This window comes from Ranitomeya variabilis, chromosome 1, assembly GCF_051348905.1.
Source record: "Ranitomeya variabilis isolate aRanVar5 chromosome 1, aRanVar5.hap1, whole genome shotgun sequence".
NCBI classification, from domain to species: domain Eukaryota; kingdom Metazoa; phylum Chordata; class Amphibia; order Anura; family Dendrobatidae; genus Ranitomeya; species Ranitomeya variabilis.
The window spans coordinates 802,739,141-802,753,342 of NC_135232.1; the positions used below are offsets into that span (position 1 = coordinate 802,739,141).

Here is a 14,202-nt window from a genome sequence, read left to right on the forward strand (position 1 = left end):
CAGCACTTCCGGGTCCTTGGCAGCAGGCACATGCGCAGTAGAAGAGAAAAAAAAAAGGAAAAACGCTTCCCCAGCGACGCAGCCACAGGGGGAGGGGCTGGTAATAGGCGCCAATCTTAAAAAAGCGGTGAGTTGTGGAGCTCTCTGTTGCATGCCGTCCCAGGTGATAACCATGGAGGACAGGGACCAGCAGCACCAGCCGCAGCAGCAGCGCCACCACCAGCGACAGAAATTGGATGTGCAGAGGAAAAGATTTTCTGCTGACAACCAGAGTGCTCGGTCCAGCAGTCATTCCACACAACATAGCAAGAACTCCAGCGTGGTAAACCAGTAACCATCTCCAGAACTCACATTGCAGGATCCTACCCTCTCCTCCGGAACCAGTACCTGCGGCTGCATCAGATTGGTGAGTGATCTTTGTGAAAGTTCACTGTTATAATTGGGGTCCCCTCTCTTCCATTTATTTTAGGGAAGGAAAAGAGCGGGAAAGACAAAACACAGGTCCTGCCCCTTGTGCGAAAAAACCCTGCCGCAGTCCTGGGAGAAGAAGCTTTGCGACTCCTGTATAGGACGAGTTCTCTGCGAGGAAACCCCAAACTTTGCCTCTGAACTGAGATCTGTAGTCAAGTCGGGAGAAAGTCAAGAGGGAGGGTATCTATAGTTTATTCCCACTCCGATTCCTCTAGTTCCGAGGGTAGGGATTCAGAGATACTGGACTCTTCCCTCTTTTCCTCGAATGATGAAAGCAGCGGCCGTCACTGTTTTCCCCTAGATGAAGTAGATGCACTTGTGAAAGCAGTAAGATCTACTATGGGAGTGCTGGATCCTCGCCCTGACAAGACGGTCCAGGATATAATGTTTGGGGGGTTAAGCCAAAAATGGTGGAAAGTTTCCCCCCTTAATGAGAATATCCAAGCCCTAATCAAAAAGGAGTGGGAGAAACCATACAGGAAGAATTCGGCGGTACCCTCCCTTAAGAGAAAATATCCCTTTGAGGAGGAAGCTTCCACTTCTTGAGATAAGGCCTCTAAACTTGACGTTGCGGTGGCTAAGGCCTCAAAAAAAATTGCGCTCCCTTTTGAGGACATGGGAACTCTGAAGAATCCCCTTGACAAAAAAGCTGACACCTTCCTTGAAGGGGCTTGGGAATCTGCAGAGGAAAGTTTAAGACCAGCCATAGCAGCCACATGTACTTCTAGGTCATTAATGGTATGAGTGGATAACTTAGAAAAGCAACTGTGGGATGGGGTACCTAGGAATAAGGTGTTGGAATCCATCCCTATGATAAGAGGCGCGGCGGCTTTTTTGGCGGATTCATCGGTTGACTCAGTCAAACTCACATCTAAATCCACAGCCCTTTCGAATGCAGCCCGTAGAACACTATGGCTCAAGAGTTGGCCGGGTGACTTACAAACTAAACTGAAACTCTGCTCAATCCCATGCGAAGATAAATTTCTATTTGGGGAGACCCTGCATGATATCTTGCAAAAAACGGGGGATAAGAAAAAAGATTTCCCTAGATTTGCCCCACCATTAATAAGATGGTCCTTTCGGAATAGAAATTTTTTTGGGGAGGAGACCCCCGAGGGAGCAAAACAGATGGGACTATGGGAAGAGAAGAGACGGGTTTCCTTTTCGGTAATTCCTCACGAGATAAAAAGACCCCTAAGTGACAGCTCCCCCAGGGTGGGAGGAAGGCTATTAGTTATAAGCGAATATACTCGTTACTCGAGATTTCTCGAGCACGCTCGGGGGTCCTCCGAGTAATTTTTAGTGCTCGGAGATTTAGTTTTCATTGCCGCAGCTGAATGATTTACATCTGTTAGCCAGCATAAGTACATGTGGGGGTTGCCTGGTTGCTAGGGAATCCCCACATGTACTTATGCTGGCTAACAGATGTAAATCATTCAGCTGCAGCAAGAAAAACTAAATCTCCGAGCACTAAAAAATACTCGGGAGGACCCCCGAGCATGCTCGAGAAATCTCAAGTAACGAGTATATTCACTTATCACTAAAGGCTATCTCAGTTCCTCCCGGCCTCGGAAAAAATATCAACCTGCCCCTGGATACTAAACCTAATCAAGTCGGGGCTTCAAATAGACTTTATTTCCAAGCTCACCAACCAATCCATTTAGTCTTTGTAAATGACCATTACAAGCGGGTCGCCACTAAATGATGTCAATACGTCAAAGGGAGCTCCATGTTAGGTAGTCACTTTAAAAAAAATGGTGCTGGGCTTGCAATATGGACCTTCTAATAAAAAAAAAAAATGGCGCGGAGCCTGCGCAATAGGTTAATTCAAGAAAGAGAACACGTATGTACACCTTTTATTTATCCAGAAATGGATAGGCAATAATAAATGCTATATTACATCAAGCTATATAAATTACTAGATGGTGGCCCGATTCTAACACATCGGGTATTCTAGAATATGTATGCGTAGTGTATAGCACAGCCCACGTAGTATATTGCGCAGCCCACGCAGTACATTGCGCAGCCCACGCAGTACATTGCGCAGCCCACGCAGTACATTGCGCAGCCCACGCAGTACATTGCGCAGCCCATGCAGTACATTGCGCAGCCCACGTAGTACATTGCGCAGCCCACGTAGTACATTGCGCAGCCCACGTAGTACATTGCGCAGCCCACTTTGTACATTGCGCAGCCAACGTTGTACATTGCGCAGCCCACGTAGTATATTGCTCAGCCCACGTAGTATATTGCTCAGCCCACGTAGTATATTGCGCGGCCCACGGTGTACATTGCGCAGCCCACGTTGTACATTGCGCAGCCCACGTAGTACATTGCGCAACCCACGTAGTACATTGCGCAGCCCACGTAGTACATTGCGCGGCCCACGTAGTATATTGCGCGGCCCACGTAGTATATTGCGCGGCCCACGTAGTATATTGCGCGGCCCACGTAGTATATTGCGCGGCCCACGTAGTATATTGCGCGGCCCACGTTGTACATTGCGCGGCCCACGTTGTACATTGCGCGGCCCACGTTGTACATTGCGCGGCCCACGTTGTACATTGCGCGGCCCACGTTGTACATTGCGCGGCCCACGTTGTATATTGCGCGGCCCACGTTGTATATTGCGCGGCCCACGTTGTATATTGCGCAGCCCACGTTGTATATTGCGCAGTCCACGTAGTATATTGCGCAGTCCACGTAGTATATTGCGCAGCCCACGTTGTACATTGCGCAGCCCACGTTGTATATTGCGCAGCCCACGTATATAGCAATGTGGGCATGATATCCCTGTTAAAAAAAAAAAAAAAAAAGAATTAAAATAAAAAATAGTTATATACTCACCTTCTGTTGGCGCCTGGATACAGGAATCGGTTACCGACGCTTGGGATCCACCGAAGCTCCGCCAAGCTGCTCGCGCCGGCCGCCATCTTCCGTTCCCAGGATGCATTGCGAAATTACCCAGATGACTTAGCGGTCTCGCGAGACCGCTAAGTCTTCTGGGTAATTTTGCAATGCATCGCCGGGAACGGAAGATGGCGGCCAGCGCGAGTGGCTCGGCGGACTACGGAGGGTGAGTATAGCAGGTTTTTTGTGTTATTATTTTTAACATTACATTTTTTTACTATTGATGCCACATAGGCAGCATCAATAGTAAAAAATTGGGGACATACAGGGTTAATAGCAGCGGTTACGGAGTGCGTTACCCGCGGCATAATGCGGTCCGTTACCGCCGGCATTAACCCTGTGTGAGCGGTGACCGGAGGGGAGTATGCGGGCGCCGAGCACTGAGTGCGGGGAGTAAGGAGCGGCCATTTTCTTCCGGACTGTGCGCGTCGCTGATTGGTCATGGCAATGGTCGTGGGCGTTTTGCCACGACCAATCAGCGACTTGGATTCCATGACAGACAGAGGCCGCGACCAATGAATATCCGTGACAGACAGACAGAAGGACAGAAAGACGGAAGTACCCCTTAGACAATTATATAGTAGAGATGACACATTAAATATAATTATTATACATAATGTTTAAATTGAAAAGAACATACTTAAGAAGGGATAAGAAAGTAATGATTATAGAAAGGCTGAGAATGTAAAGGCCTCAGTTAAAGGGACTCTGTCACCTGAATTTGGAGGGAACAATTTTCAGTCATATGGGCGGGGTTTTCGGGTGTTTGATTCACCCTTTCCTTACCCGCTGGCTGCATGCTGGCTGCAATATTGGATTGAAGTTCATTCTCTGTCCTCCGTAGTACATGCCTGCACAAGGCAATCTTGCCTTACGCAGGCGTGTACTATGGAGGACAGAGAATGAACTTCAATCCAATATTGCAGCCAGCATGCAAGGGAAGGGTGAATCAAACACCCGAAAACCCCGCCCATATGACTAAAAATTGTTCCCGCCAAATTCAGGCGACAGAGTCCCTTTAAGCCCTGTGGAGACTTAGACTTGAGCCTGTGGATCCATCTTCCTTCCTCTTGAAGGAGCAGTCTATCAAGATTGCCAGTCCTAAGACAAAGTTTTACCTTCTGCATATCCCCAAAATTCAGGGCAGTGTGGGCCTCAACATGAAAAATCTCATGTGTCTGGAGATGGGGGGATATCCGCTTCGGTATTTGTAGAGGTCAGATGTTCAGAAATCCTCCTCTGGCTGCAGAGCTATACAATTTTTTTTTTAATTCGTTATTTGAAAGTTCTGTTTTTTTTGTTTGGTTAAGGTAGGATTCCTTGTCCATCGTGTTACTGGGTTAATTTGTTCCTCCAATCTGGATGCACTGTAGCCAGTCAGCAGTGGGTCACATTTGGTGGATGACACATTTGGGTATTCATGACGCCACTTTATTTTGATCATTTCTGTGCTGTTGATGCTCACATATGAATAGACTAAATTACATTGTTTCCCCTACTTGGGTAGGACTGGATATTTACAGGTTGTCTTTGGATTCAATTAGGAATGTTCCTATTCACTAAGAGAGAGCCAAGATCTTAACAGTAGGGAAACCTTCTCCAATTGATATAAGACATTCATGAGACAAAAAAGGCCCAGTATTCTACACACCACATTTTTTTGGCCTACATAAGACAATGTCAATGTACATTATCTATTGGCTTCTAGACAAATGTTCACTCCTTTGGCTTCTTTCACACTCCTTTTGCATTGTACATTTACAGTATTTGACAGGAAAGCTCCTGGCATATCCGTTAATAGTATCATCAGAGGGCAACTCCAGAAGCTAATAACTGTGTGTGAAAATACCCTCAGTTAGAATTTGTTTTTAAGGGGAAACAAATATAGCCTGTGCTATGCTTTTCTACGTTGCTACATTTTATTACAGTGGAAATCAATGGCAGATAGCTCTTACAGTTTAAGGTATACATTCAAAAAAGATTACTTGGTATGAAAATAGACTGCGCGTTTGTTTGCCACTTAGGCTACTTTCACACTAGCGTTAACTGCAATACGTCGCAAATGCGTCGTTTTGCCGAAAATACGCATCCAGCAAAAGTTCTTGCTGGATACGTTTTTTCGTCATAGACTAACATTAGCAACGCATTTGCGACGCATTGCCAAACGTCGCGTCCGTTTTGCGACGCTTGGGCGTGTGTTAGCGGACCGTCGGGAGAAAAAAACCTTACATGTAACGTTTTTTGCTCCCGACGGTCCGCTTTCGCGGTCGGAACTCCGCCCCCACCTCCCCGCACCTCACAATGGGGCAGCGGATGCGTTGGAAAAATACATCCGCTGCCCCCGTTGTGCGGCGGAGACCACGCTACCGTCGGGAACGTCGGCCCGACGCACAGCGACGGGTCTTTCCCGACGCTAGTGTGAAAGTAGCCTTAGCTAAAAAAAAAAAAAAAATCAAATGGAAAAGTGAAAGTGAAGTTTTACTTGTTGCTTTCAATTAAATTTTAGACATCACAAAGATTGCCAGACAGATATCGGTGCCATCATCTCTTTGGTACAGGAAAGGATGTATCTGAAGCTTTTTGGAAGGCTCTGGCAAGACAGCTGATCACTGAAGGATTCCTCCAAGAGTTATCTGGTCGAACCAAATTTGCAATTACATGTGGCATTACAACCAAGGTAATGTGGTTATCATTTTTTTCTCTGCACCCATGACTAATTAAATGGCAACTTTTGATTGCAATAGTTGCTTACTTAGATTAAGAACCCTATAGAAATGAGTACAGGAAAAATTGTCTTGCCTGTATTTAAAGGGAACCTGTCACCAGTTTTGTCATGTGTAAACTAAAACTATGACCTTATTCAGCGCCTGTGCTGCATTCCATAAATGGTTATACACAGTAGGGAAAATAAGTATTTGATACACTGCCAATTTTGCAAATTTTACCACCTGCAAAGAATGGAGAGTTCTGTAATTTTTATCGTAGGTACCAGGGCTGTGGAGTCGGTGCCAAAACTCCGACTCCTCAATTTCTCCGACTCCCTCATACATGGCTCATGTTTTAAGTGATACATTTATTGTAGTAAAGTGGTAACATCAGGCTGTTCATTATGATACATTAATCAAGCTATTTAGATAAAACATAAAATATATTTATTGGAATACAACTTTAGAACACAAAAAACTTTAAATTGTAAATACGTAATACACTATGCAGTAGGTGGGGGAAAACAGTTTTCAACAAAAACATACTGAATAACATTTGTGCGGTCTATGACTTTGCTCTGAGAAATAGTATTGCCTCCATCAGAACCCGCTTCATAGATGACCTCAAATCTGACCTAATTATTTTAAGGCTCGAGAACAACCTCTCTACAGTAACTTGGATTGGTGGCAAAGCGGTAACCACATGGGCAACATCTATTAACGATTTCAGGGTATAAAGTAATTTCCTCGTGCACAGTCAGTTTTGAACTCTTCTAATTCTTTGAGAACAAGTGAAAAATTTTGCTGAAATATGGTCAATGTGTTTGCTATGGGAGTGGAATCATTTTCCCTGCGGCAACACTTTGCCTGCTTCATGTCATCCAAATACTTTCCAAAATGTAATTCCTCAACTGATGTGGCTGAAGATATGGTAGCTGTAGCACTGGCAGGATCCAAGTCCTCTTTCTCTTGGCAGTCCTGTAGCCCACTCATCCTAACTGTTACTTCAGTCAGAGCTTCTTTTCCTTTAGTAAGCTGTTGATCATCCAGCAATATACTATGACTCGGGTCCACATAAACAGCTTTAAAAAGAATTTTATTTTCTAATAGCAGTGTCAGTCTCCGTTTCATTGAAGCAGCAATGCCATCAGCAATTAAACCTCCTCTTTGGAACAAGCAAAACAGCAAGTTCTTCCACTCCTTCATGAAAATGCCTGGAGTTAAATCCTCAGCTTGTAATTTTTTAGTCATTGTAAATGGGTGATGAAGCAATTCCTTCAATTCAGCCACCTGTGTCCATTGACCTTCATTTAGTGTTCCCTGAGGGTTGGCCATGTCTACAAGAAAGGGTTTCAGCTCAAGCAATCTCCCAATCATTAAATACGTGCTGCTCCCCCTAGTGGCTTCATCCACAATTGCCCATTTTCCAGCACATCTCTTCAAGATGTAATCAAATTTAGGGGTTCTGGCAGCAATAACCAATTTCCTCACTTTTCCAATCATAGTTCCAGCATGTCCCTTTTGCAGACTATCTCTTATTTCTCAGCATGTATGTAAAGTGCAGCAGAGATTTATCTCAACTAAAAACAGATCCTTAGATCAGGAATAGAACAGCCATTTTTAGGACATTTCATAACTTTCGCAAATGAAAAAGTATTTAGCACATACTGCATTTAAATACCGTATATACTCGAGTATAAGCCGACCCCCCTAATTTTGCCACAAAAAACTGGGAAAACTTATTGACTCGAGTATAAGCCTAGGGTGGAAAATGCAGCAGGTACCGGTGAATTTCAAAATTAAAAATAGATACTCCATACCGTTCATTATGGCCCCATAGATGCTCCACATAAAGCTGTGCCATATATAATGCTCTGCACCGTTGCCCCATAGCTGTGCCATATATACAATGCTCTGCACCGTTGCCCCATAGCTGTGCCATATAGTGCTCTGCACCGTTGCCCCATAGATAGCTGTGCCATATAGTGCTCTGCACCGTTGCCCCATAGCTGTGCCATATATATAATGCTCTGCACCGTTGCCCCATAGCTGTGCCATATAGTGCTCTGCACCGTTGCCCCATAGCTGTGCCATATAGTGCTCTGCACCATTGCCCCATAGATAGCTGTGCCATATAGTGCTCTGCACCGTTGCCCCATAGATGCTCCACATTAATCTGTGCCTTATATATAATGCTCTGCACTGTTGCCCCATAGCTGTGCCATATAGTGCTCTGCACCGTTGCCCCATAGCTGTGCCATATAGTGCTCTGCACCGTTGCCCCATAGCTGTGCCATATAGTGCTCTGCACCGTTGCCCCATAGCTGTGCCATATAGTGCTCTGCACCGTTGCCCCATAGATGCTCCACATTAATCTGTGCCTTATATGTAATGCTCTGCACCGTTGCCCCATAGCTGTGCCATATAGTGCTCTGCACCGTTGCCCCATAGATAGCTGTGCCATATAATGCTCTGCACCGTTGCCCCATAGATGCTCCACATTAATCTGTGCCTTATATATAATGCTCTGCACCATTGCCCCATAGCTGTGCCATATATATAGTGCTCTGCACCGTTGCCCCATAGCTGTGCCATATAGTGCTCTGCACCGTTGCCCCATAGCTGTGCCATATAGTGCTCTGCACCGTTGCCCCATAGCTGTGCCATATAGTGCTCTGCACCATTGCCCCATAGCTGTGCCATATAGTGCTCTGCACCGTTGCCCCATAGCTGTGCCATATAGTGCTCTGCACCGTTGCCCCATAGCTGTGCCATATAGTGCTCTGCACCGTTGCCCCATAGCTGTGCCATATAGTGCTCTGCACCGTCCATTATTGCCCCATAGCTGTGCCATATAGTGCTCTGCACCGTTGCCCCATAGCTCTGCCATATAGTGCTCTGCACCGTTGCCCCATAGCTGTGCCATATAGTGCTCTGCACCATTGCCCCATAGCTGTGCCATATAGTGCTCTGCACCGTTGCCCCATAGCTGTGCCATATAGTGCTCTGCACCGTTGCCCCATAGCTGTGCCATATAGTGCTCTGCACCGTTGCCCCATAGCTGTGCCATATAGTGCTCTGCACTGTTTCCCCATAGATACTCCACATAAATCTGTGCCATTGCTGCTGCTGCAATAAAAAAAAAAACACATACTCACCTCTCTTGCTTGCAGCTCCTCAGCGTCCGGTCCCGGCGTCTCTCCACACTGACTGATCAGGCAGAGGGCGGCGCGCACTCTATATGCGTCATCGCGCCCTCTGACCTGCACAGTCAGTGCGGAGAGACGCTGGGAAGATGGAGCGACGCCCGGCGTGTGGAACGAGGACAGGTGAATATGACATACTTACCTGCTCCCGGCGTCCCGCTCCTTCCCCCGGACAGCTGGTCTTCGGTGCCGCAGCCTCTTCCTCTATCAGCGGTCACCGGCACCGTCATTAGAGAAATGAATAGGCGGCTCCGCCCCTATGGGAGGTGGAGCAGCCTATTCATTTCTCTAATGAGCGGTCCCACGTGACCGCTCAGGGGAAGAGCTGTGGCACCCGGAGACCGTGGGACGGGCAGGGGGAGCGACAGGAACGCCGGAACTAGGTGAGTATATGACAGTCCTCACCCGCCGACCCCACCACCGATCATGACTCGAGTATAAGCCGAGAGGGGCACTTTCAGCCCAAAAATTTGGGCTGAAAATCTCGGCTTATACTCGAGTATATACGGTACTGTACCTAATTTATTATATATTGTCAGTCAGTCCATTTTATACCAACTCAAACTCCACCCAAATGTACACTGACTCCGACTCCACAGCCCTGGTAGGTACACTTCAACTGTGAGCGACCGAATCTAAAAATAAATTCCAAAAAGAAAAAGAAAATCACATTGTATGATTTTTGCATAATTAATTAGCATTTTATTGCATGAAATAAGTATTTGATACAGTAGAAAATCAGAACTTAATATTTGGTACATAAACCTTTGTTTGTAATTACAGAGGTCAAACGTTTCCTGTAGTTCTTGACCAAATTTGCACACACTACAACAGGGATTTTGGCCGACTCCTCCATACAGATCTTCTCCAGATCTTTCAGGTTTCAGGACTGTCACTGGGCAACATTAAGTTTCAGCTCCCTCTTAAGATTTTCTGTTGGGTTCAGATCTGGAGTATACTTTGGCCACTCCATGACCTTGAAATGCTTCTTACGGAGCCACTCCTTAGTTGCCCTGGCTGTGTGTTTCAGGTCATTGTCATACTGGAAGACCCACTCATGACCCATCTTAAATGCTCTTACTGAGGGAAGGAGGTTGTTGGCCAAAATCTAGCGATACATGACCCCATCCATCCTCCCTTCAATACGGACTAGTCGTCCTGTCCCATTTACCGAAAAGCACCCCTAAAGTATGATGTTCAACCCATCATGCTTCACGGTTGGGACAGTGTTCTTAGGGTTGTATTCATCCTTCTTCTTTCTCTAAACACGGTGAGTGTAGTTGATACCATAAAGTTCTATTTTAGTCTAGTTTGACCACATGACCTTGCCCCATGCCTCCTCTTAATCATCTTGATGGTCATTGATGAACTTCAAACGGGCTTGGACATGTGCTGACCCCGCATGCTCTGCAGGATTTTTATCCATAACGGTGTGTTTTACGAACGGTAATGTTTGACTGTGGTTCCAGCTCTCTTCAGATCATTGACCAGTTCCTCCCTTGTAGTTCTGGGCTGATTCCTGACCTTTCTCAGAATCATCCTTACTCCACGTGACGAGATCTTGCATGGGAAACCAGACCGAGGAAGATTGATGGTTATCTTGTGTTTCTTCCATTTTCTAATAATTGCTCCAACAGTCGTTGCCTTCTCACCAAACTACTTGCCTATTGTCCTGTAGCACATCACAGCCTTGTGCAGGTCTACAATTTTGTCCCTGGTGTACTTAGTCCGCTCTTTGGTCTTGGCCATGGTGGAACGGTTGGAGAGTGATTGAGTGTATGGACACATACAGGTAACATGTTCAAACAAATTAAATTAATACAGGTTGAGAGTCGTGATGAGCGAATATACTCGTTACTCGAGATTTCTTGAGCATGCTCGGGGCCCTCCGAGTATTTTTAAGTGCTCGGAGATTTAGTTTTTATTGCCTCAGCTGAATGATTTACATCTGTTAGCCAGCATAAGTACATGTGGGGGTTGCCTGGTTGCTAGGGAATCCCCACATGTACTTATGCTGGCTAACAGATGTAAATCATTCAGCTGCGACAATAAAAATTAAATCTCCGAGCACTAAAAAATACTCGGAGGACCCCCGAGCGTGCTCGAGAAATCTCGAGTAACGAGTATATTCGCTCATCACTAGTTAGGAGTGCAGAGTAGGAGGCCTTATTAAAGAAAAACTAACAGGTCTGTGAGAGCCTGAATTCTTGTTAGTTGGTAGGTGATCAAATACTTATTCCATGTAATAAAACTCAACTTAATTATTTAAAAAATCATACAAAGTGGTTTGTTTTTTATTTTTAGATGATGTCTCTCACAGTTGAGGTGTACCTACGATACAAATTACAGACCTGTCCAGTCTTTGTAGGTGGGAAAACTTGGAAAATCAGCAGTGTATCAAATACTTATTTTACCACTGTAACCCCCTGTATACCTCCCAAAACTCTTTAAAGTTCTCCCACACTGTATGTTTAATTGGTTGTCCACTACTAGGACAAACCCATCCATAAACTAAATGTTTGGCCCCGTTTGAAATAATAAAAAGCTATAGTCGCCTCCCATGCTTGCACCGTTCCTGCAGAGTCAGCATTCGCTTTCCCCAGGGCTGTGATGCGGTGTTGTGACACGTATCGCCTGCGCCCAATCAACGCTGGCATCACTGTCTCCGCCTTCGTATGAACTAAACATGAAGCCAGGGCCGCATCTCATCCTGGACTTTTCCTTCGGAGAAACTGAACATGAAGAGGGAGACAGTGACACCAGCACTGATTGGGCCCGGGCATCACGTGTCATTCCACCACATCACAGCCCCGGACATAGCAGGGTGAAATGTCATGCCTATGCAGAAATCGCCGGCTTGTGCCTTCTGCACTATGCTCTGCCCTACTGTGGACAGATCTGAAAACCTCAGTGCGCTAGCATGCATCTTTCTGGCTCATGTACTGGAACTATTTTGCCGCCATTGCTGTGCACATGTGCACTGATGTTTTCGGCTCTGCCCGCAGTAGGGCAGAGCATAGTTTACAGGCGCGAGCCGAGGATTTCTCTGTGCATGCATGGGATTTTGCTGGGCTATGTGGATGATGCAGGAGGCGTCATCCACGTCAGTTGGAGCAGGAGGACGGCAAGCAGTAGCCGGGAGGAGAGAGACCAAAATGGACCCCTCTCTGACCGAACAGACAGGATTTAACATACAGCACAGGAGCACTTTAAAAGGTTTTTTGTTTGCATGCCTTCATAGGAGTTGGGCCTGTGACAACTCCACCAGGTGAGTATAACCTAAACTTTCCCACTCTCACTCCAAAGGGCATCACCCTATTGTGCACTCTGATACCCACACCTAGATTTATTCATAGTTCTCTGATAGATGCACAAGGCCATCTCACCAGGTGGAGCAGCTGCTCAGGACCCCAACTCTGGATATGTGGGTGTCCAATTCTGTGGATATGCCATAAATATCTAGAACGAGAACACACGTTTAATGAAGTATAAATTCCTTCTAAAAGAAAGCCTAAAATGCCAGCTTGTTTAAAGGTAATAATTTATACAGATGAAATCAAGGTTACTAACCAAATCGCTGCACATTTATTGTAGGCGGTCGGGTTGTACTCATCAATTCTTTATAAGCAGTATGCGATTACCTCTCTACTTTTCCCCTTGAAACAAACACACGCCTCCAACAACATTTATGAGTGCTCTCCTCTTTCCTCACGTTAAAATATAGCCTATGCAATTCACTCCCTCCATCCTAGGACTGTTTTGTGTGCTTTCCACCGTATCTGTTGTTCAGATTTTGTGATCTGTCCTCTGTGAAGACTCAGATGCTTTTCTTCTGCTCTCCCCACTGTTCATAGCTTAAAATTTCTCATCCTCCCTTCTGCTATCTCTAACCCTGAGAAATGAAGAAGGAGAACAGAAATCCAAGCCAGCCAGGAACTATGTCAGAAACAGGACAGCTGGGTGTATGAAGAAGTGATAATATTTACAAGAGCAAAATTGTAGGAATTTTCCAATGAAGTATATTGATAGCTGCTTAATTTTGCATCTAGGGAGCAAATATGGAAAAAAAAGAAAAAAAAAAAATCAATGAAAGATACATACAAGATGTCTAATATTTTCATTTACCAACAAGATGTCTGATATTTTAACTTTTTTGTTTCAGGATAAAAAATATAATGTGCTAAATTGACCTCGTCCTATGTTGACAGTATTTGGTGTTGAATTTTTTTTAATAATGAAATGTACTGTTTCTTTAGGGTAGAAACTGGATGAGTAAAGCCAAGAATCAATCATGCCCAAGTCTTATGTTGACACCAAGTGAAGAGTTGTGTCCTCGCAAGTTTGCACCAAGGTAATTTTGTAATCCAACCCTGCATACGCTTGGGATACTATCTGTATGGTTTCCAAACGCTGCGGAGAAGATGGATGGCAAAAGTTAAAATACATCCAGACTTTTTGTATCTGTAATGCTTCAATGCAGCTGTGTGTCTAAAGTCACTTTGATACTGGAGTATTTTAGGGTAAGTTCACACAGGACTTTTTTGCTGCGTATTTATGCTGCGTTTTTTTATGCTAATTTTCAGCTGCTTATAGGTGCGTTTTTGGTGCGGTTTTTGTTGCGTATTTGGTGCGTATTTTTGGTGCGTATTTTTTTTCTCTTTTTCCAGGCTGATGTCCTTGGATTTTCAGCAGCAAAAACGCAGCAAATAATGATGCCTGCGTTTTTGCTGTGTTTTTTTCAACACCCATTCAAGTCAATGGGTGAAAAAACGCAGCAAAAACGCTGAAAGAAGTGACCTGCTCTATGTCAGAAAAACGCAGCAAAGCACAAAATACTGATCAAACAAAAAACCAATGTGTGTGCATGAGATTTCTGAAATCTCATAGGCTTTGCTGGTACTGTAAAAAGC

At 45.2% G+C, this 14,202-nt stretch overlaps 1 protein-coding gene across 1 annotated transcript in view; it reads left to right on the forward strand.

The window, feature by feature from the left end:
• Positions 1-14,202, forward strand: part of WRN (WRN RecQ like helicase) — a 233,478-nt gene that overhangs the window by 163,658 nt on the left and 55,618 nt on the right. Inside the window, exons 24-25 of the mRNA XM_077274012.1 lie at positions 5,888-6,058; positions 13,549-13,643. Coding sequence (XP_077130127.1) covers positions 5,888-6,058; positions 13,549-13,643 — 266 coding nt within the window. The remainder of the gene's footprint in view (positions 1-5,887; positions 6,059-13,548; positions 13,644-14,202) is intronic.